Raw genomic sequence first — 24,264 nt, forward strand, 5'->3', positions numbered from 1 at the left:
ATCCCTGGAGGTGCACTGGCCTTGTGTGGATGACCAACACCTGACTCACTACCCTGCAACACCTGGATTCTCCTGGTCAACTGGTCACCCAACAGTTGCACAGACCCAGCCCAAGTGGTCCGGCTGCATACTCAGCTCTGATTACACAGCTGATCCCTCGTACTCTCAAAATTTCCATGTGGCAGCTTGCTAATAAGTTCTCTAATTGCCACAGCCTTAAAAAGCAGGTTGTTTACCATGTTGCTCTCCCACACATATTCCCACACGCCACGGGCTGAGCAAGACACTGCCACAGCAAAGCATCTGTCAAAAAAAAAAAAAAAAAATTCAGCCTCTTGTATTCCAAGTTTATTGCTACCATGAAGACACCTGCCAAAAAGCAGCACTACTTCTCATCAAGACAGTCCCCACCCTGGTAACGCAGCAAGGAAACAGTCAGCGCTCAAGCACTCAGGCTAGCAATCACACTGGGCTTCGCTGCACAGCCCGTCCTAAAGCACTTCCACAGATGGCACAGACCATCACTGCTCTGCCACGCACCGCACCCCTCCTAGTGCCAGAAGATTATTTCCCAGAGGGATTTCCCAAGGGCTGCCAGCCAGGAGGAGCAGCAAACACAGCTGTCCCCGACAGCTTCCTCTGCAGCTGACACAGCTAGAGCTGATCTACCCCCTTCCCCATCTCCTCCCCAACAGGGTTTTCACCCTGCAATAGGTATTTCTCCATTTCCGAGATACATTTCTGAGAATTCAAAAGCAGATGTCTCAAATCCATACAAATGCAGCTTTAAAAAATGCTGGGTGCCATATGGAGAAGGTGTTGCTTGACTTAGCTCAAGATCTCTTTATATGCAGAGAGAGGGAAGGACCCCACCGGTTTCACCAGCTCCATAATGGCCATCAGTGCTGCCAGCCAATTTTTTTCTCACAGATGGGTGGCCCTTTCCACCAGGTGTAAGACCAGCAGTAATAAGTACATATTCTGCCTCCCCGGAGGCTCTCCCATCTCACCTCTCTCAATTAACAAATAAGCAGAGGTGGGTGAGCGGGAGGCAAATCACTTTCTCCAAAAGCTTGTGAGGCACCTAAAACCTGCTCCTCTTCTCATCTTTTTTCCTTGTCTCTCAGTGGGGAAGGAACACAGAGGGAGGGAATTTTTTTAGACCTAAATGACAGGAGATGAAAGCCAGCCTGTCATTTGATGCTGACAACAGCCCTTTCACAGACTGAAGCAGCTCTCCCCCTATACGGTACCCTGTCTTCCTTCCAGCACTCCCTTCCACATAGTCATTTTCCAGCCGGATCAGTTCCCAAATCTGGTTTGCCATGCACCCCATGAACAGCTACACTGGCACAATGTGGGGCATGAAAGCAAGCTGGGGGGAAAAGCAGCCAGGCTTTGTTGTGCCTTCTGTGGGGTCCCCGTCCCCAGCATCCAGGCTCTGCGCTCCTCCTTAGAGCACAGCCCAAAGCTGCGTGCGCTGCAGGACTCAGCCCTGCGTGGCCACCACATGGGACACAGCGTGCCTCTGTAGCTAAGGGGCACGATCACTCTCACATGCAAGTTATCATCAGCCCTTTTGGATGCAACACTGGAGCCTTTCTCTGAAGAACTTGTTGTTCTCGCCTTACCTCACATGCACAAGTGAAATACAGGACCAGAGACAACGCAGGTAAAAACGCGTGTAGGGTCAGGCTGAGGCCCCAGATTCCTCACCCAAGTGCCCTGAGCTGGGCAGGCTGGAGAAGAATGATCTTTCTACCTTTATTCTTGCTGATCTGCGAGTCTGTATTGTGAACATACAGGAAGGACAAATTTTAGACACAAAAAATTCAGCATTTCCTGACTTTCGAGAGTCTGATTTTCTGACATCAGCGATATCCTTCAAGTGAAAATGTTTCTGGTTTTAAGTTCATCCTCGGGAACTGCAGCAGCCTTCCCCCTCCACAGTCCCGGTTCAGCAGCACGGCTGTGGTCTCGGGCACACAGCTCCAGGCAGAGACAACAGCACTAACAAGGGAACGCTCCACAGCAAAGGACTATGCTCTGCTGCGCAGATCCAGCACCAGTGAGGGACAGCCACGCTTGCTCCGCAAGTTCGACAGCTAGACGGCAGAAAAGAGCTGAGATTCTGGGATTAAATCTTGGTTCCAGACTCTAGCAAGAAACAGGCTTTGATGGTCACAACTCTTCTGCTGCAGCCCTTCCTTATTCCCTGCAGCTCCTCTATCAGCCACCTTCCCATATTTTCCCTTTCCCACCTTCTTTAACTTTTTGAGCTCTTTAAGCTCCTTCCTTACAGCTGCTGCCTATACCCACCCATCACCACTCCCCAGACCAGTCTCCTACTTCCTTCTCTCTCTCTCTTCATATTTCTTCTATGTCCTTCTTGCCAACCCTTATGGCTCTATTCCCTCTTCAAGTAACTTTTTCCACCATTTCCACCATTCACTGTCCTCGCTCCGTGTCCCAGCAGACAGGGCACGGAGAGCAGGACACCCACTCAGCCTGACCTGCCTTCCTCCCTCTCCTGCCCCACTGCTGGGGTTCCCCTCCTGCCCCGCTGCAGCACCCTGGGTCAGCATGGAGCTCAACCACAGGATGGATCTGGCCCAAAACCAACCCCCAGACCTGCTCCAGACCCGCTCAGTTCCCCAGTCCAGCCAGCCAACCAGCCAGCACAGAACTGGCCCTGTGTGAGGCCAGCCCAAGGGAACCCCAAGAGCATCCTTTTCAGACAGATTAACCCTCAATCATGAAACCACCTCATTCCTGTATCTGCAACTACCAGCAGTGTCAGCATTGCCTGGAGGAACAGTCACCAAAGTGGGAACCTGCTCAGTGCAGGTGGTGTCCACAGCCCTCAAACCCACGTTGATCTCATGCAGTTTCTCCCAGATCACAAATGGGTATTTTCCCAACAACAGCAGAAGGCAGACAGGGACAGTGGAGGCTCTCACCCCTCCCACTCTCTCCTCTGCCAGGCTTGAGGTCACCCTGGTAAAACAACATCAGGATCTCTTTGCTCAAAGTTCTATTTTGATTCAGCATGTCATTCTGGAAAACAACTAAATCATTTCTGCTGAAGCACTCCAGAAAAAAAAACAGCTGGCACTGAAAAGCAGGGAACTCAGCATTTTATGCCGGGCACACTCAGGAACAACCCAAAACTGGGGCATATAAATGGCAAGCATGACTATTCACCTCCAAAAGCACCACTAGAAGATGAGCTCGGCTTCCTACAGCTCCGTGCCATCTTGCCTAAGGCTGAAGACCCCGTTCTGCTTGCCAGTTAGCAAGACCTTGCTCCACTTCATTGAGGTGCAAGAACTGGAACCGACTCAAGAACTGCAACTGACTGCCACAACATCCACAACATGCAGCAGACTGATGCTGCTGGTCCTCTTTGTGTCTGCAGGTCCAGAGGGAACCTCGCCCCCCCCCCCAAGCACTAATGATGCACGAATACTTTCCAGGTAAATTGAAGTAATTAAGCACTGTGGCACAACACCATCTTGTTACCTTGAGCATCCTCTCATGCCAACAGGCCCAGCAGATCTGCTCATGCACCAAGTCCCGCACTGCCCCACACAGCAGCCACGTGACAGGGACTACTGGATGTCTGACACATCAGGCTGCCAGACACAAGAAAAACCCTTGCTTGTGGTAGTGGCACCTAAATTAGGAGTCTCCACCAGCAGCCAGAGTTCATAGACCTGGATATGAAATGGGACACAGAGTAACTTGATAGTTGATGGAGGTGAGGTTATGAAAAAAAAAAAAACCCCAAAGAAAAAAAAAAGAAAATAAAAGAAAAGAGGTGGGCTTTTGCTCTCCAGTTTCTCCTACAGATTTACAGGGTGACCCTGGGTAACTCACTCAGGCTTTCACCAATAGCCATTCACCCATCTCATCAGTCAGGTAACTCACAAATTGTGGTCTAGGGAAACTGAGGCACAGACATGAGGTGTGCTGGTGTATGGGGCACCCTGCCTCCATCCGAGGCCAGGGCATCATCCAGGTGCCCTTGACAGCAATGGGTGCAGCAACCAGGGACAGGGCTGCTGTCATCATCCCCAGCCACAGGATCACAGTCCTAACCTCCAACAGCTTTGTGCTCTACTCCTTTCAGCCCACATTTACCATCCTGCTTCGCTGCAGCACAAACACTCACTCCAGTGCAGTGTTGTGCTCCAAGGCCAAGCAGACAGATTTAAGCTCCTCTGGGAACCACCGTCACTTCTTCCAGGAATCACATTAAAATAAAGCAAAAATCTCTGTTCCTCATTACAGCCAGGAACACTGAAATCCCAGAGCAGATTGCAAGCTTGCATATTTATATCTAGGTTTCAGAACGCAGACAAAACATAGCCCACTGAGGAAGCGAAGTTAACCCTGATATTGCTGTTTGTTGCATTTTTACAGCGTCTGGGTATCTAAGCTGTTAGCAGATCTTGGCAAGTCATGAATTACTGCCCAAAACCTCCCAGCATTAGACATACTGCAATAGCTGTGGAGCTCAAATGGATCATTTTCCAAGAAATAAGGTGGTCTTTTGTGGATATGCAGTGGTGCTGTTCACCTCCTGGCTCTGCATTAGCGTCCCTCCGTAACACTAAGCAAACCACTTCGCTGCCAGAGCATAGATCTTCCAGCAATCAAGACTAAACTGTTTGTTTTCCCCTGTTGAAATCCTTCTTTCCTGTGAAAATTCAAAATTTACCAAACTTGCCTTTTTCTCCTCACACCCCCCCCCCTCCTTTTTTTGTTGGTTTCATTTGTAAATGGATCAGAGGCACATGTGAGATATGAGAGTGCCAGGATACAAAAATATGTGGGTTCTCTCTCCAATATTTAAATGCAAAATGCAGTATTAAATATTGAAGCCTTCACTTAAAAAAAAAAAAATTGTTCACACTATTCTCCCACCTAATAGTTTTGCATTATCCCCACATTCATCCACTTTTTCTGTCTTCCAAGGCTGGGCTGCCTCTCATTACAGTGACCCCTTCTCATGGCACTGTCAGCTTGGACAGGGCAAGTGAATGGCAGGGCTCAGGAAGATGCAGTACAGCCCCTTCTCCTAATGACAACTCATAGCCCAAAGGACATTTCTCAGAACACCCCAAGGCTCCTCCCTATAAAAAAGAACTCCAAGAGATTCTTCATGGTCTCTCTGACTTTGAAATTCTCTCCTGAGATCTTCAGCGTTGCTGAGCAGCTTTGACATCCTTGCGCTTAACTCACAGAGGCTTCACGACAAGCGTAGAGTCGCCCTTGCTCCCGTTGGCTTGGCTGACACATCTCCGTTGGGGCAGAGGTTTGCCGAGCCTGACCGCCAGGACAGCAATACCTGTTCAGGACTTCAAGATCAGCCTCCAGAATTGCTTTTACTTTTTAACTCTTCTGACATCTTCCAGCAAAATTTGGGATTGACTCAGGTTCACCCATCTCCCACGCAGAGACGCACAGCATCTGTAGATGACATTCCTGGTCTCTGCAAAGGCTCAGTCTTCTCCAGGGTGCATTTAGGGTATTATTTTCTCCCCCACGGGACCAGACATTGTTCTGACATATTTCCATCTGGAAATGCAGAGTTGAAACAACATGGAGTACATCTCAAAATCCCTTGCCTGCAGCATGCACATATGTAACAAGTATAAAGCCCTGGAAAAAGTGTAGGCATTGAAAAAGAAAAATACAGGGGTATAGAAAAGCACGTCTCCTGCTGCTCTCTGCCATGTAAGACTTTGGGCTAGGCATCAAGGACTTCCATGTTCTCAGACTGTGAACCAAAGACAGCAAAACTTTTTTTATCCTATTCCGCACTGATATTGCCCATTTAGATCAGGAGGCTCTCTGGACAGCATCTATTACATACCTTAGAATTCTGCTTGTGCTAGTAACCCGAAACAGAAGAGTGGCCCAGCTATCTAGTGTTGCAGCACTCTCCAAACTATCAAGCTGCAACAAGGTCTTTTACCATCTCACACCAACATTCTCTTCATGCCAGTCCCTCTGCTGCCTTCTCCTAGTCTCTCCTCACCCAGGGCACGCTCTGTCTTCTCTCTGCTTCTTCCTCTCTCTTCCTTGGCTGCGCAACCACTTAACAGCACCAGCCACAGCTGCACCTTATCTATATCAGCCAACCCACTGCCCCTGAAGCCAGCCCACAGCTGTATATTATCAATGCTAATTAACCCAGCTTCATCCCTCTACAATCTAGGGGATGAGAACAGGGCATTTTTCATTCCTGGTTCCTTTTTTCCAATAATTGTTCCCTTAAGTATAAAAACCAGGCTAAATACAGTCATTATTGCTGTTTACAGAGGACCCATAAACATCTTTTCTCTCCCTCTTGTGCAAGAGCCTAATAACACAGCTGTGAATAGAAGTTTTGTGAGGCTGAGGAGCTACGTTACAGTATAGAGCAAGGACCTTCTTAGCACATCTATATACCATTTGAGAGTTTAAGGTTGCAGATCTTTACTGATTCCTGTCCAAGGAAATGCTACTTCTGAAGATAAAAACCACCTCGTGTTATAAAAATGTATTCTAAGAAAAACAACAGCAAAAGACTCCGAGTCTTCATGCTTGAGAACAAACCGTCTCAAACACATGACGTGTCAGTTGCAAAAGAAAAGAGCGTTTCCTGCCTCCATAGAGGCAGGTTCAGGCTTCCTTGCTGCTGCAAAGCCTACCAACATTAAATATTTAGAAATGGGTACTATATCTGCTCTACCAAGTCACTTGGCTTTTCAATATTCTCATTGTTCTATTTCTTGCCCAGAACTCAAGTTTGTCTTTGTCTTTCCTGACACTGAAAGAAAAGAAACAACCATTACTTACCTCACAATGATGAAATTAAAATTGAACTTCAAGCCAGAACTATCACTTTGAGTGACAAAACAAAAAAAAAAAAAAGCAACTTGCAAGAGTTTGAAGCATTAAAATAGAAGCACTTCATTTTCCACAGGGCCTGCTTCATTCATTAATTCAATCAAATAATTAATTTGTATTAATTTCATTAGCTTTGCTCAAAATTAAAAGACGTAAAGAGAGGTGGCAAACCAAGGGCACAGCAACGTACCTTTTAGGCAAAGCTGTGAGGGGACTTTGCTCTGGGACGCCAGTGTTGCAAGGGAGAGAGGCTCATGCTGTCCTTCAGGCACACACCTGGAGCCACTGGGTGTGCCGTCTGACCTTGCTGCCGCAAAACACCCTGACCAATGCATGCTCACCTGTGCTCACCTGCTTTGAGTATCTCTACTAATGTGTCACAGGTGACCAGAAGCACCAACAACAGCAGTAGTTCACCCACACTCATTGCAAGGCTTTTTACTTCAAATCCATCACCCCTTGCCCAAGAAGAAAGAAATTCATGGCTTGCCCTTTCACAGCTGAAACCAGTATTCAGTAGCAAAGAGGGGCAAGTAGTGGAGAGCAGCTCTGAATTCGTGCCACTGACTGCAACACCCAGTGGGTCACCCCAATAGCACGACAGTCACTCACTATGAACACCACAAGCCCCAAAGACAGTGGCCCCTTAGAGAGACTTCAACCAGAGCCAGGGGGACCTAGATGACACCCTGGGACAGCACAGAGAAACCGTACTCAGGCACACCGTGCGGGAGAACCCCAACGGCCCCCAGTCAATGCTGTCTTCCTGCCAGGGTGCTCCCAGGAGCAGTGAGGAAGGCAACACTACTTGGAAGCTGTCCACATGGAAATGGTTATGGCCAAGGTTAGGAGAAGAGGAACATCAGGGAACTTTATACCTGACACAGCACTACCTGTTTTAGAGAGCAATAAACCAGAAATTTTCCTTTAAAGGAGGCTTAAAGCAGAGTCGAGATCTTATGGATTATCTTAGAGATCCTGGCAGACATGTGGGTCATCGCAGGGAGGGAGAGAGGCAGTGCACGAATGGTTCAGCTAAACCACAGCCCCCGCGGTCCCCAGGGCTGGGCAGAGCTGAACTCCTCCCGAGAGCTATGGCTCTGCTTGGGCCCACGCACAGCACACTGCACCCCACTCCCACCCCCAGCTCCTCACATCCACAGAAGAGGCACATCTATGGCAAAGACAGACCTCTCAGAGAAGGCACATTCATTATTTTTAAGAGAGAAAGGGACAAGGAGACACAAAGACAGAGAGGTAAGAAATGCTAAAGACACCATTGGCAGGGGGGAAGGAGTATTAACATCCAGAATAAAAAGAATAAGGAATTCTTTTATTTTAAAAATCATGATTTTGATGGCTTAAAAAAATCCTATTGTCAGGCAGGGTGAAATAAAGAAAACCCAGGAAAGAGTAAATAAATTCATTGGGAGGAGGGAGATGTTCAAGGGAAATCAATCCCTAAGCAATGCCTGAAGTCTAGCAGGCAGCAGGCAGTCCTCACCTTCTCTACAGAACAGCCTGGAGTCAAACAGCTCTTGGGTCAAGGAGGGAGACAGCTGGATGAGAGGGTGCTTCCCTCCACCCCAGCCAGGTGCTGGGGCCATTGGGACCGAGCACGGCCAGCAGAGACACTGTCATGCTTGGAGAGGTAATCTCCTTCCAAGGTAAGGAGATTTTCATTTTAATTTTGCACTGGTTGCTTTACACAGGAAATGTCAGCTGAATGAGGGGAGTTAATATAATCAGATAGCGGTTAGCACAGCAACAAATACATCCAGCACAGAAAATAAAGATAGGCAGGATAATTTCACTAGACATCCCTCACTTCCTATTGCTCCATTCCCTTCTCTTCCTGGACGGATTTTTAACACATTAAACGGGTGTATTTCCGTGCCTCAAAACAGGAGGTTAACACCGATGGACAGAAGAGCCATATGAGAACCTACAATAGACTAACCTCTTCTCCCAGCTGTACACTTTCTATACTACCCGCATCCTGATGGTACACAAATGCTTCTGTCGGACATGCTGCACCCCTTGCAGGAGTGCCATGCTTCTCCTCTGTCCTCACCATGGGTACCCAGAACCAAATCAAACTTTTGGTCAAAAGACCATTTGATCAAACCAAAAAAACAACCACTCCCAAAGCTAAAGAAAGTACAAATTGCCAGCACCACCTTGTCTGTTTTGGGTAAGCTCTATAAGACAACAAAACAATACAGTCTCAGGGAGACCTAACATCCCAGCCTTTTTTGTTTGGTTGATTTTGGTGGGGTTTGGGGGTTTTTTGCTTTTTTCTTTTTATTCTCTCTCTCCTCCCTCTCTTCAGCCACTTTTTGAGCTTTTACTTTACTGGAGATAGATAGTGGCTGAGACCCTGTGAATTTGCCTACTTCCATAAACAACACAACTAGCTTGGTATAAAACCCCTCTGAGATGACTGATGTGTTGGCGGTGTGAGGACCAGCAGTAAGCACTGACCCTCCACCTTTGCTCAGTGGAGCTCTCAGAAGCTTTTCAAAGGAAGATGCTCCCCACAGTTCAGACTCCATTAAGTTATCCTTCTGACCCCACGGTCTAGTGACAGTAGTGAGGCAAGAGCTGCTAAAAAAAAAAAAAATGTGGGTGGCTTGAAGAGTCAGCCTATGGACACTGTCATGTTGCTCTTCTTACCTGCTGGAGTCTGGCTTTTTTTTTGCAGCACCTTGTCACCATTTGTTTGACCCTTTTCAGAGAGGAAACGTACCAGAGTTACACACTTAACCATTCATAAGTCTCAAGAAAATTATCAGAAGTCCTAAACATCATATTGCTTGGGAACTCTACATAGGTCTATGCGTGCTACCTGACGGGGTCCAATACAAACTAATTGTTGGGTTCTCTGTGCACCCATAGACACACACAGCCCTCAAGCGGCCTCTGCAGCATTAGCCATAGCTAGCAGGGAGGATGTGGTAGCGGCTGCTCTCTGTACTCGGGCAAACAAGTGGGAGGCCACTTTTTGTGCTTTGAAGTTGTTGAGTTATTCTCAGAATTCTTTCCAAAACACTTACATTTCAAATACAATTCTGACCCTCCACATTTCCAGAAAAAAAAAAAAAATTGAATTAAATATGACATTACGGAAGATATCTCACTATTTTTCAGAAGGCAACTGCTCCCTGATGGATGCCTCCACTATCCAACAACTGGAAGAAATCAGTATCTGCAATCAGGCTTGCTCTGGATTATGTCTGTTCTTGGAAACTCTAAATGTGACCACACACGGAACTAACCAGTCAAGAACACCACCAAGAACCATCTTCGATCTTCCTGCTCTGCAAGTCCACACAACCTCAGTAACAACAGAAGAAAGAGAAGTGAACTATTTCCAACATTTCCCATTTTCCTCGGAAATCAGTAGCTGTACAAACATTTGAGTCCTCCATCTCTCGTCTTTGAGACCTTGTTAGCAACATGCCTTAACGACTTAGCCACCATCACAAGTTTGAAGCCCTCTCTGGATTTAGGCTTAAGCCCACCATCCCTGCTCAACCCTGCCTTAAATGGCCAAGCATGACACGCTTGCATGTGGACACAGACTGAGATGCAGGTCAGTAAAAGCCCTCTAGTTTTTTCCCCTCTTTCCATCATCAGCTCTGTCATAGGCAGTTAAAGCCAATTTTTAATGTCCTTTTCACCCCTAAGAGCCATGGTCTCTGGACATGCAAATAAAGTCCTTCAGGCCTCCCTAGCACACCTTTGCACTCTCCTCACTCTCTGGTTACAAACAGAAAGCTTTTTCCAAATTGACTTGAAACAGTAATCTTCATGTCCCCCTGTCAAAGCACAGTTGTAGGGAGCATCTCCCTAGTGGAGAAAGGGTAAATGATCTGCTGATGCTTTACGTGGGGATAAATGTGAAAGCCGACATCCCAAAGTCGACACCTGGGTAGAGAAAAACATTATTTCCTACTTGACAGATAAAGAACTGAAGTTGTAGTGGTGCTGTGCCCAGTGAGCATTACATGGTAAATGCACTTCACTAGAAAAGGGAATTCTGGTCCTCTCTGCCCTGCAGCAGTGCCAGAGGGTGATACTCCTCGTCTTCTCCATCACTCCAAGACTATATATTCCTTAGGAGTCGAAGTCAGCATTTCCGTTCACGTCTCCCTCCTAACAATACCTTCTGCAAGTGGGATTATGCCCTGCCAACAGTCCCTAGGAGCAAGAGCAGCCCCAGCTGCACACAGCGAAGGATGACTGCAAACCCTGCCACTGCTTCCACACCACGAGGCTTGGGATACTGCTGTGGAGGGGAACACCGACTGCTTGCAAGCCCTTGCCAGGCCCTCAGGTATGGCTCAGCTGATCACTTCTGTAATCAGATATTTTAAAAGGCCACAGCCATCCTGCCAGGAGCAGAGCAGAGCACTCCTGGGGTGTAAACCACCCAAAGAAAACCAAAAGCTTCACCAGCTCCTCTGATGCAGCGGCTCACCACCAAGCAGCTGCCCAGGCCCCAGCACACATCAGGCTGCTGGCTCAGCAAGAGCAAGACAGCTCCCCAAAAGCTCCTAGTAAAGCACAAGCTTCCATTCAAACCTGCATTTGAAAAACAAAGGCAGGGGCACTGACAGGCCTGTGCACCTCCACAAGTGGGGAGCTAGAGGAACTGCTAAGCAGGAAAGCAGAGCTGCCCTGTAACCACTGAAGCAAGCAGCCCTCCAGCTTGCACCCTCTTCACATCCAAGACAGAGCATGGCAGGGTCGGCTGCCTGTGCTGCATCCCCCAGCACGGCCTTCATGCTAAGCATCAGTTTCTGGGGCGGAACAAGAGAAAGCATTAAAAATCCATCTCCCCCACGCTGCAGGTAACAGAGGAGCATATCCTGCTTTGATTCCTGGCTCCCATACAGAAAACACTCCCCCAACAAATGCAGGTTGAGGCCACAGCTAAAACGAAAAAAAAAAGAAACCAAAAACAACATGGTGTAGGTCTGAAGGAAATAAGCTTTTCCTGGGTTCCTCCAGCACAGTTCACATCCATGCTCATAGCTGGCATCACAATAAACAACAGGTAAATTAAAAACATCACACTATAAAATATAATTACAGAAAAAAAAATCCACCAGGTACTTATTCAGGGCAGCTGTCACACTAAAACCTTCTGAGTTTCCTGTGCAAAGTGAACTCGGGAAACAGAAATGCACGTGAAGTAGATGGGAAACTTTACAGAAGAAAAGTAATCCAGATGTTTTAAACATGTTCTATTTTAAACATGCTCTACGTGCTCCGTAGCTTGCCCTTCAAGAGGCACCCAGGTGAAAAGGACAGGTGACAAAAACAATCTGTTCGAAGGACAGCTTCAGATAAATAAACCAGATCAAGCACAAATCAGCTCCCTGGGTCTGAGATCAGAGCAACAGCAGAGCAGAGGGCACACACACAGCATGAGCCATTATGAACAGCCTCTTCCAGATATCCCACATCACTTGAGAAATCTCCAGCACACAACAGCACGTGGCCTGTGTGAAGAATGCCATTCGCTTATATACTGCTTGGTAACTCATGGCAAGTACATACAACAGAGTCCAGCTCTTCATGGAAACAAGCCAAAATAATTCCCTTACCTTCTGTGAAACTGCCTGTAAGAGTTATGACAACAAACACTTTGCCTTCGGGCTCCAAATCCACCTGAAAAAGTAAAGGAAATGTTAGCTGATCTGATTGTTTTTCAAGGCAAGCACTCTTCTTGGGGTTTTGCATGATAAGTCTTGTCAACATTTGATAATATTTGAAGCTCTCTATATATTCTCACGCACACCCTTAGTTTTACAAAATAAATCAAGCTCAAATGTTCAACATTCAGGGCTCCATAGAAAATAAGGAACTTGATTCCTTCATTTTCCTAGAAGTGATGAAAAATCTCCACCTTGCTAGAAAAAACAGAGATTAAAGAAAAAAAAAAACAAACGTGGTTAATAGTTTTCCAATTTTTCAGATAAATGAAGTGGGAGTAACATTAAGCACACACAATTCTCTGAAAAGATCCATGCATATCTGTTCGGTGAATTATATGGATATTTCCTCCCTACTATATCTTATCCCACTGAAACTGTTTCAGTCTCTCAAAATACCATCAGTGCTAGGGTAAACACTGATTTCTTACATAAATCACCTTTTGGCTTTAAACCACAGAAAACAGAAAAATGTTAGTGCTGTTACCTAAGGGCTTGTTGCCGTTTAATCTAAATTAGATGGAGATACAGAACACAATTTTAGGGATCAGAGATTCAATCCCATTGTTGGTCAACCTGTCCTTGAAAGAAGGTATTTAGTTTTTGGTGAGTAGATTTTTCCTTTTTAGTTACTTTTTTCATTAAGGTCTTGCTTTTGGGTTTGGGGTTGTTTGTTTGGGGTTTTTTTGTTCACCAAATAGTTTTTAGCAAAAAATCACAGCTAAGGATCCCTGAAGTTTGAGTCAGGCTGTCACACAGAAACCTCACTTAAAAAAAAAACAAAAAAAACACAAAACAAACCAACCAACAAAAGAACCCAAAAACAACGCATCCTCCACACACACCCAAACTGCAATGTTAAAATTAGTGAAGAGCAGCTTCACACCTCGTGTGTATCAGTAATCTATGCAGAACAGAAATTCTGAAAACAGAGCTCTCTGGAGGAATGACTAAACATGATCGCTCAAACCCTTTCTCTTCTCTTGTACAGCCACGTTTCCTTGGCCTGGCAGAAACAGAAGCAAGCCTTCCACATCAGCAGCACCAACTTTCATCACAGAGGTGCCCAGAATTTAATACACCTCTGTGTGCACACTGCAGAGTAGAAAAATATTTCTCGGTCCTGCAAGAAAGGATGATGAGCCCCGGCTCCCTCTTTATTCTCAGGTAACACACAGCATAGCCTGCCAACGCTTTCATTCGTTTCCAGTGTTAATACATATAATGTAATTCAAATAAACCTCTAACCAGAAGCCTAAACACCCACAGCAACAGTGTATGGACCACTACAGTCCTGACAATATTTGCCCATGGTTTGCAAAACCCTGTCATGCACCAACTGGTTCTTTTAAGGTAAAAACATTAAGATACAGGTTCAAAGAGAAAGTTGAACTCAAACAGAAGAGCCAAACAGCCATGCTACAAACGGACAGAAAGTATCTGCATGGCTGTAAGCAGGCCAAAAAGGTGTCAGCCAGACTGACTGCAGTGTTACGGTACAGCAGCACTTTCTGCTGGCACCTCCACTCCTAGGGATGCTAACGGCAGCTTCACTAACACGAGCCAAGAGAAAACAATCTTCTGGGGTAAGAGTTGGGAGGCAGAGACAGCACACACCATCACCAGGCATTGCCCTCACCTACAATTTGTTGCAGAAGTATAGAAATTGGTTTTTAAACTATTGAGAATTTGTTAGGATGAGCAGAGCAAATGTTTTCAGAGAAAGGATGAGAGAACATCCTACTCACATGACTCCAGCTACAGTCCAGAAGTGACCTCTACAAACGGGTTACAAAACAGGGAAGCTAGAAGTGCTTGGGAAAATCCTATCAAGTCTTGATTTTATGGACACTATATTTTCAGTTAAAAAATATATATATATTTATATCAATCTCACAGGGAAAATTTAAATTAAATATTTAGCTTTGACTCAACATAAATTCTTGTGTTTGCTTGGGCTGCTTACTACACTGGCTTTAGGAAGCTGTATTTGTGCAGCTCTGACTCGATTAATATTGAAAACATTCACCAAATAAACTCCAACTCCAGAGATATCATGCATCATTTTGCCTTAATTTCAGTTCAGTGGAGAGGTACGCAACTTTGTAAAGAATGGGTCTTCCATAAATATAAAACATTTATAATATATATACATATAGAGCCACCCAAATTGATTTAGGCTATAGCAAGAATTCAAATTTTATGGGAAAATCCTTACTTCTTTAGGTTTCCAAAATCATTCTTCAATGCTTATCTTTCTTCTGCCTGTCTGAATGCATAGCGATATGTTAGGCTCCTACTTTCACATTCACAGAGAGGATCATCCCTCCCTTCTGACATACAGTCTCTGGAGGGATACAGAGCAAATCCTGCATTCCTTGTTCAGTCGCAAACACAAAGGTTTGTCAAGACACAAGCAGCTGGGCTGAGACCAGGAGATGCAACAAAAGCATCACGCACCTCCAACACAGGGCACAAACAAAAAATGGTCCAAACTCTGTGACACACCTTGCTCTCCATCACCGAAATGGGATTCCTCTGCCCAGGGTAGCATTATCTTACAAAACAGAAGTAAAACAATTCTGCATGTAATAGCAGAAGATTTACAGGAGTTATAAAACAATCTCTCTCCTCTCCAGACTCCAAGATTAAAGACCAGTCAAATCCCCTACCTCAACTAAGCAGCCGTGTTCGTATTATACCACAGTTCAAGAGCACTCGGTAAAGAGGATCTAGCTACACTCGAGATCTTCTCAAGGCACATGTAAGCAGGAGAAATGAAAGATTACAGCTGAAAGGCTCCAAAATGAGGAGTGAGGCCCCAGCATGCCAGGAGCTGCTAAAATTTTTGCACACAGGCATCCCACTGGATGCAGGGCTGAGCGCAAAGTCTCATTCTGTACAAGAGGTTAAAACACACAATCTTAAGAGCTTCTCTGGTGTTAAACTGATAGCAACAGCAACAACAAAATATAAGATACAATGAAATGGAAATAATTAAAATTAATAGACCACTGGTAAAAATTCTGGCTTTTGAATCTGCTGTGATGTCCTTTAAAGACGAAATTTGCCCAGCTACATGTATGTGGAATGTACCTGAAACAGAAAATAATCTCTGACCTAGAAAACTGAAGGGAAAATGTCTGACCACAGGCCTGCCCTCCCATGAGCCTGCCCGAGATCAGACGATCGAGCAGCTCCCGGACAGCAACACCCACCTGATGGGACGTGCTTCCCCTCACCATCGCACTGCCGCCCCACACCATGGCCACACGATGCGGAGGAGCCTCGCGCCGGCAGCAGTTAACGCCTGTGAGCTCCTCACACTTGCTGGACCACAACCTGCAACGCCATGCAGCCAAACAGATGCTCGCATGCTGAGCCAGCGCGCACACCGAGCGCCTTGCTAAGCCCGGGCCCTGGGGCTAAACTCAGCCATCTTTGCAGTACGGTTCCTCGCGTTCCCGGCCCTGCTTTACACCTTCATTGCTGCCTTCACACTTTGCGGTGCAGCTAATGAAACAGCACATGCTTCAGGATAGCTTTACCAACCCAGCAAGCAACTGCAGCCACATTTGGGCGCATGGAAATATGCCCATAACCATCTGAAACCAGATGCCCACAAATGAGGAGTGTGGTACCCTACTTCTTCCCCAAAGGAGGAACTCTGAATGTAAGCCCTCCTTCGATCTCGTCAGCCACTGAAGGACTTCTATCACTAGCACTGACTTTCACAGACTGAGAGGCCTTCTCACTTTGCTCTGTTATTTAATAAGATTTGAGGACTTCGGAAGGAAGCAGCTGCCAAAGGACTGGCCCTCCAGCCATGGAAAGGATAACCCTACCAAGCGACGGCTGGCTGGCCGCCCAGGCCCTGACTGCGCGCTGGCAAGGCTCCGGTGATGGCGGTACCTCCCAGCATCAGCGAACACCCTCAGGATCCAGCCTCGCAACAGCAGCGTGGGCGTAACACAAAGTACCACACATACACCAAGTTTTGCTTCTCACTTCTTTCTGTTCTTTTCTCCCCAGCACTGAGTGTCGCTGCCTAAAGGCAAAAAACCCTATGTTTTTACAGATAAGCAGGGGCCACAGTATTATTCTTGACAGAATTATTAAGGTTCAAAGCAGACCACGCAATCAGTTTGGGTCAACAATGCAGCTGATGCTGATCTTTCTCAAAGAAAGCAGGACAGGCTCAGAAAAACTCAGCAGCCTGAAGGCAGCGCAGATGATGCTAAGGGGGAACTCCTATATCATAACATAGGAGATAAGTGATACAGGAATGTAACCATCTGTATGTATTTGACAACAATATTAAAAGAGTACTAAGTACAGAGAAAAGTTTCCTAATGCCAAGATCTATTTGGCACAGGAACTTCTTTCAGGGAATTGCAGAATTTTGCCTGGAAGGTTTAGTATCAAGAGCAGGAGACTGCAATGGGAAAGTCCTGTCGTATTGGGAGAAGCAAAGGAGAAGTCTGAATTTTTAGGCACGCGTGATATTGTGAACGCTATGAGGTACACTGATCTCCAAATAAACCAAACTAACCTGGCGGCATAAGCATCACACCATTGGCACGTATAGCTGCATACAGCGACCACCCTCCCCTCTCTCTGGCACTTCCATCCTCAGCCTGGTCCCCCAGAGAAAAACTGGGAGGAAAAAACTTTTGGGCTGTTTTGGAGGTAACTTGGCGAAGTTTTAGTTAACTGGGAAACCGTGCTTGTCAGTGTAGTAAAGCCTGTAAGCGCCACTCTTTTCTAGTTCAAGGAAATGGAAGGCAGTGCGTTCCTCCACAGCACAAAGGGAGGGGTAAGGTCAACTGCTGGAGCTCAGCTGGATCTGTAAGAACAACACAGGGGTTTGGCCCAGAGCTAAGCATACACTTTAACTCCTGTTGAACTTCACAGCCGTACCTAAGAGAAAACAAGTGCTGGAGGATCCTGGCAATTGCACTGGAAATGAGCAGGTAAGGACTGAGGAGTTCAGCCGCGGTTTTGTTCACTTCCATTGTGAGACACAACACTTTGGCAGCCAGGCTGAACACAGGACCGAGGACTTCGCTCCTAACCCAAACCGCTCACATGATGCCCCATGCCTGAACTTGCCAGGATGGTGCAGCTCCGCGTGACTTCAAAGGGAGCTGCGAGGGATTGGTTTCCCACAAGGAGGGGCCCCAGTCAATCATGTCACACACCTTCTCCAGAACAGGACTGTACTAACATCTTCCTGACAACTAGGCAGGTGTTATTTACTCCACTTCTCTGCATTACACACGTACACACACACACACACACAAAAAAAAAAGCTAGCTCGGGAGCAAACAAGGGAACAGATGCAGGGAGACCAAAACAGGGCTCCTTAATCATATGCCTTCACACATGTAATAAAAACTGGTTGTGTGTGATTCATCAATGGAAGAGGTTTGGAAAACAAATTCAGAAGGAGGGTAATCTCTCAGGCAACATATCAACACCCAGCTGAAGCATCCACTGAACTCGAAGAGCAGGTATAGTCAGTCGGCCTCTGAGAGCATGGCATGCCTCTGTGAAAAACTCACGGTGGATGGGAAGAGCCGAAGGAAGGCTGCCTGCCTGCGAGGCGCTTGCTCTCCAAAATGGAGACCAGGTGGACGAGGTGGACCTCCAGGATGAAGAGACATCTTCAACGCTGCATCTGGCACAAGCATTAATCCTTGCAAACAGTACTTTAGGTTTTTCTCCTCCCTTCCCCACAGCAGATAATCTGGTCTGGGAAGCCTGATCTGAAGTACACTGAAATCAGTGTGAATCTTTTTATTATCCTTGGATCAGACACAAAAGACGACTGCATTTACCCTGGAGCCCAGAACATCCTTTCTCCCATTGCTGCTCCGTCCTTCCTTCCCCACAGGCACAATTAGTAAGCATCCTAGAAGTACAACCTTTTTCTAAGCCATGTCAATGCTGACGTGGCTTCAAAAACAGAACAAGCCAGACACTTGCAGTGAATAAAGCAAATATAAAAGCTACCTGGGGACTTAATTAGCTTAACTAAACAAGCAGCTATATCTTTTTACTTCCTACACAATTTTTAAATTTAATTAACAGAACTGCATATATAATCAGTCATTTATAGAGGCAATTCCCAAGGCTCTGTTCAGTCAAAAGAGCTGAAAGTCTGGGTTAGGCTAAAGCTGGTTTTTCACATGCCTCTAGTTATTTCTTTCAATTTTTCTTGTTTAAGCTCCTAGTAGATCATGCTATGAAATGTCAGATCTTTCTGTATTTTAATAAGGTAGCACCTCCACCTGAGCATGCCTTTGTTGGACAGGTCAAGTAGCAACTTTCTCAGTCAAATAAACAGTGACTAGATTAATCACTCCCTCTTGTACGTTCTGAGGCTGATAGACACCTGCCTATCAAGTTAAGCACCTCTGAAAATCCTTAGGGCTCTCTAATACAAATGGGATTTTGCATTTCCAGATCAATAGATTAAAGCATTTTTTTCCTACAAATGCAGGGCAGGCAATTTTTAAGATTCCAATCATTCTGCCTAAAAAAAAAAATGGGGTGCCAAGTACATTCTCATTCCTGCACAGGCTGGCAAGTGCTAGGGGCAGTAATTTCCACCACAGGTGCCAAGGGCAGACATAGACAGTTTAGCAATGACCCATGGCAGGCTCTGTACAGGGGAAGCCCGAGGAGATGTCATTCGGTGAACAGCAGCGACCCCAGCTCCTGTTCCACCCAAGCTTTGAATCTGGTGCTGCCAAACAGCAGCATCTCCCTGCTCCCACCAAGATTTAATTTTTATGCCAGGTCTCAAAACAAAGAGCGAGCACAGGGTGATCCAGTGCTATGGACAGGCTGCCAATGCCACCTTGAACTGATAGGTCCATGCACCGTGCCAAACTCACAGGGCATTGAAGCCCTTGCAGCTCACTGATTCCAGCTGTTGTAGATGGACTGTTAGACCCAGAGGTGATACCTGGTCCCTTGGGGGTCAGCCTGGCCATCCCTGGTAGGGGACAAAGGCTCAAAACTGCCTCCTGCAAGTGATGGTAACTGTCAAAGTATCAGGGGGAAAAAGAAACCTTTCCAAAAACCATTACTGCCATATGCTCAACACTTTGGAGGTAAACCCACAAATGGGTGGAAAGTTAGTCTCTCTCAACTCCTACAACCAGTTATTCCAGCTATTACTGTAATATTGCCATTCTAATTTTTTATTCCAGGACAGCTGCTTAAAATACTACTTTTGTTTTCAGTCAAGCTGCATAATTAGAAGCTGTGTGCCAGCCATGAACAATCATGCATAACTAATGACTCTTGGCCAATCCTGGACTCTTTAATCAATTTTAGTCTGGTTTCACCCAAGAGATTGCCCACCTCAACAGGAAATTTGCTTGGGTAGGAAGAGCAAGGGCTGCAACAAGATTTATCTATCCCGTGAAAATTCCTGCCAAGAAAACTTGCTTGAAGGGCTGCAAATAAAATATAGATAAAAAAGGAGGTTTCAAATCTTGAAAAAAAAAAAAAAAATTTTCAACAGCATGAGCCAAAGCCTGCTCATAATGAAATTACACCAACTTACACTGCTTTTGAGAAATCCCACCTCTAAAGCAATGAATGATTTATGAGTAATAATTCCAGGTGGCTACTCTTCAGTATATTTGAAAAAAATTGGAGGGTTATAAAGCTAAAAAGAAAGACACACACACACACAGTTCGTTCAGGGACTATGATATTTTTGTTCTTATAAACAAAAACAGCTACTCTCTGGCGGGATTTCTGACCTCATTTTCCCTAGTTATGCGGCAGGGGGAGGGAATCCAATTGCCTGTTTACCAGTCCCACAGTACTGGAGTGTGTTGAAGACCAGGCACTGACACCAACAGTACGGCTGCTGAGCAAGAACCCATTCCTTCAGAAATTTAAGTGAAATTCAGAATGAAATGGGGGATGGGGGAGAGTCTAAAAGTCCCATGCACACGCACTGGAGTCTGCAACAGAGGAGGGCTTTCATCCACAAATCCAAGCCAAGTATGGGGCTAGAAATTACTAGGGTGGTAAATGGGCTGAGAAGAAAACACGACAGATGACCAGACACCAGCAGCGAGGGTCCAGCTTCTGAGGGCACAGATGTCAAGCATGAGATGACTCTGCAAATCGCCCACAACCAACAGAGCAGGTGCTGAAACTCCCACCTCAGAGCCCTCCCCTCTCGATTCAACAGGGCAGTTTGTCATCAACCCTCCCCAGCTGGGCCCGTGAGTTGGGGCAGGAACGTGGCTGTCACGCTGCTGTCAGCATGGCTCGAAGCAGCACACCCAGCCCAAGCTCACTGCAGGTGGCTGGGCCATTACAGCACACAGCTTCCTTCCTACCTGGCTCCTGCAGCAAGCTGCCACTGCCAGAGAGCTCCCGTACCATGAGACAGGGGAAGCTGGTGGAGCAGCGCTACTGGGATACAGAGCCCTGCAAGGCCAAGGTCTCCCCTTCTGGACAAAGCCCTGGGGAATGGAGAGCAGCAAGGTGGCAAGAAGCCTGCTCTGAACCAACCTTGCACCTGGGAGATGACAAGTCCCTGGTGACTCTGCTCCGCTTTCCCACCTGCCAACAAACAGCATCTCATTTGCTCTAGTGACTGCACATGGCGGCCAGGGGAGATGTCGGGCAGAGAGCAAAGGGAGCCTCTGCCTCCCCCAACAGCCTCTGCAGCCCAGCTGAGCACGGGGCACAGGGGCAGGACACCACTTCTAGGGGGGCCTCTCACACCTTCCTGCCGCCTCCCCCAGCCTGTGTGCCCACAGCCCATGTGAAACCAAAATCACATGGGCAGGACACGTTCTGCATTTCCCCAGCACATGCACGTACAAGCAGAGTTTTACCTCTGCTGCATACAAATTATTAAACATACAACTTGCTTCATAACACCATGCCAAATACCACCATGTCCAGTCCATCACTGGATTTTCCGCCCAACTCCTCCTGCCTTCCTCCTACAGCTATTTTTATTTATTTAAAATTTTTTAAAAGGATGGCAGGGGTGGAAATTACCAGTTACTTTCATTTCCTAACTGGCAGATACTGACATCAATGCAGGACCACTAAATTAAAGGATGGCAAATGCAGGACTTGATTTTTAGCTGTTTGAACAGTTGATTATAGCGAATACACCATGCACACAGCTGGTGTCAGGCTATCAGCTTCGCACATGCAATGTATGGAAATCTGCCTGCAAACACCTATATATGCAATTACAGGTAAAAGAGATTGGAAGCGGGACAGGGCCTCTGCTCTTGAGAGGACTTGGGAGCTTTGAGAAACAAGCAAACAGAAATCTATTTCCACTCAATGAACAGTAACAAAAGGTCAACACACCTCAACAAGCAGTTATTAGCAACAAAACAAGTCTTTCAACAGCTATAGAGCCCTGGGACACCACTTTAGCTATTATACTCCAGATGTGCGAGTTGCAAAGGGATGATACTGATAGCTCACGTTTTAGGTCTCTCTCAGAGCACATAATGCAGGAAATGCCGGTTTCTGTCTCCAGGTTCTGGAGATGATCAACAACCATATTTTCCATCACATATATTAACTCAATATAACTTGACAGAACAACCAGGAAGTTGTGCAGTTTAGCTGTTTACAGTAATAAAGAAATAAATCACTGGTAAGTGCCAAGCAGGCAAGCTGGTGGCACTTCCCTTTGGAATTGCTCCAAGGGCCACAGCAATGAGTTGGTGCATAAAGTTTCCTCAAAGTAAAGCACTAACAAATTTGCACAACAGTGCAAAGCTGAGCTTAGCACTGATGCAGTGTCCCCTGATAAGGAAAGGGCAAGCAAGCACTAGTGAGGGAACAAGCCCAGGTAGCCCATGCACCAGCCAGCATGTACCAGAGACCTGGGTTTGGCCTATGAGAAACCAAAGAGGCACCAGGCAGAAAAACAATTGGGCAGAGAAGCAATAACAATGCTCTCTGTCTCGAGGAGAATTCTTCTAAGGTACAGCATTCACCTGCAGTTTTAATTAACCTTATTAACAAATCCAGGCAGGCTTATGAATCATTCACAACTTTAAGCAGCAAAGTCTGCATCATGATCTGCATTCAAGGCACTCTTGTTGGCTGCCCAAGGATCGTCACTGCACAGCTACAACAGGAGAGCGCTACGTAACTCAGGGGAAATCACTGGGTTGTATCACATCAGGCAGGGTCCTCAATACCCTGATCATGGATCCAGTCCAATAAACAGTGGACCCCTAAACCAGCTGCAAGAACACTTCTGTCGTTGTCTCTCCAGCACCTTGCTCAGTTACATAGTTGCACTATTCTCCAGTACTGAGTGCTAGAAAATAATTTCTTGTTATTCATCCATTTTATTGCATCATCTCCTGTGAAATTCTTCCCATTCACGTCTCCATTAGGTGTGTCACTATTTCTAAAATATCGTCCTACTACATATAATTCATTTGGTGTACTGCTGCTTTTCCATTTTTGTCCGATAGCACTTTCTTCTTTCTAAAGCCAGGCTACAGCAGATGAGATCATGAACCATTATAAACTATTAGTCTCTCAGATATAATCCATCAAATTTCTCAACACCCCAGGTAGAAAGGGGAAAGGTCACAACTTCCTGGTATTCCAACCATTTCTGTCACAGACTCACTTTTGAAAAGCCAAATCCCATCTTTTTAGTAACAGTTAAAAAGGTAAGTCCTGGTGGCATAACAAAAGGCAATCTGCTGAAACAGTCCTATTTATGTGATCAAGCACTATTTATGGTGCTTGATCACTACTAATCAGTGTTGTAAAATAATAAAAAAAGAGGATCCCGGAGTGAGATGTGATAAGCATTTCCACGCCCACAGCTCAATGGCAGGAAGCTGGGGTTCCCTGATACAGAGATTCAAATGCAAACCAAAAACTCTGCAGACGGATTGATTTGCAGGCACCTGCCCTCTTTTTCCCTTTGACACCAAGTGTTGAGAAGATCTGTACTTAGTTGAGGGCCTTAATACCCAGTGCTACCCTGTGTGGTTGAAATGTTGTGTGTGCTGTATGAAGGTCCAACAGTTATCTGTCCTGATCATCTCAGCCTGACTTCCAGAGCTGCTATAGCACTACACGAGGGATAGCTGGAATCCCAAAATGTGGACGGTAGGGCTATCTGACGGTGCTCGCTTTCACCCAGGGAAGCGTCCCTCACAGGCTGCCATCCCGTTGTTGCAACCCTGGTATTGCATTCCTAGTGCAGCGTTGCTGTGTCTCCCCTTAAGGCCATGTCACATACGAAAGGAGCTGCATATATGAGACTGTACACACCTCCACCCCTTCAACCAACGACTGCAAAGCCCCGTGGGGTGCTGAGGAAACCTTATACCACCGATGTTATAGACAAAAAACGTAATGTACAGAGATGGCAGAAGCAGAGCTAGAAACAGTGCTTCTGGTCTTCAAAAGCCCAACCTAGCACACTGCGTGGCTGGCACCCCACCCTGAAGAAGTGCAGGGAAGACTCTGCAATATCCATGAAAGCAACGTGTGCCAGCACTGCACAGCGGTCCAGACGTCAAGAAGAGTCAATTGCTCCACGGCACCAGAACACATCATTCTTTTCAGTGACTATACAGACTTACACTAAGTGCAT

General features: G+C 46.2%; 1 protein-coding gene across 1 annotated transcript in view; it reads right to left on the reverse strand.

Moving 5' to 3' along the window:
- Positions 1–24,264, reverse strand: part of PRKCH (protein kinase C eta) — a 121,436-nt gene that overhangs the window by 80,750 nt on the left and 16,422 nt on the right. Inside the window, exon 2 of the mRNA XM_037395085.1 lies at positions 12,516–12,579. Within this exon, the coding sequence (XP_037250982.1) occupies positions 12,516–12,579 (64 nt within the window). The remainder of the gene's footprint in view (positions 1–12,515; positions 12,580–24,264) is intronic.

Source organism: Falco rusticolus, chromosome 7 (assembly GCF_015220075.1).
Source record: "Falco rusticolus isolate bFalRus1 chromosome 7, bFalRus1.pri, whole genome shotgun sequence".
Classification (NCBI taxonomy): domain Eukaryota; kingdom Metazoa; phylum Chordata; class Aves; order Falconiformes; family Falconidae; genus Falco; species Falco rusticolus.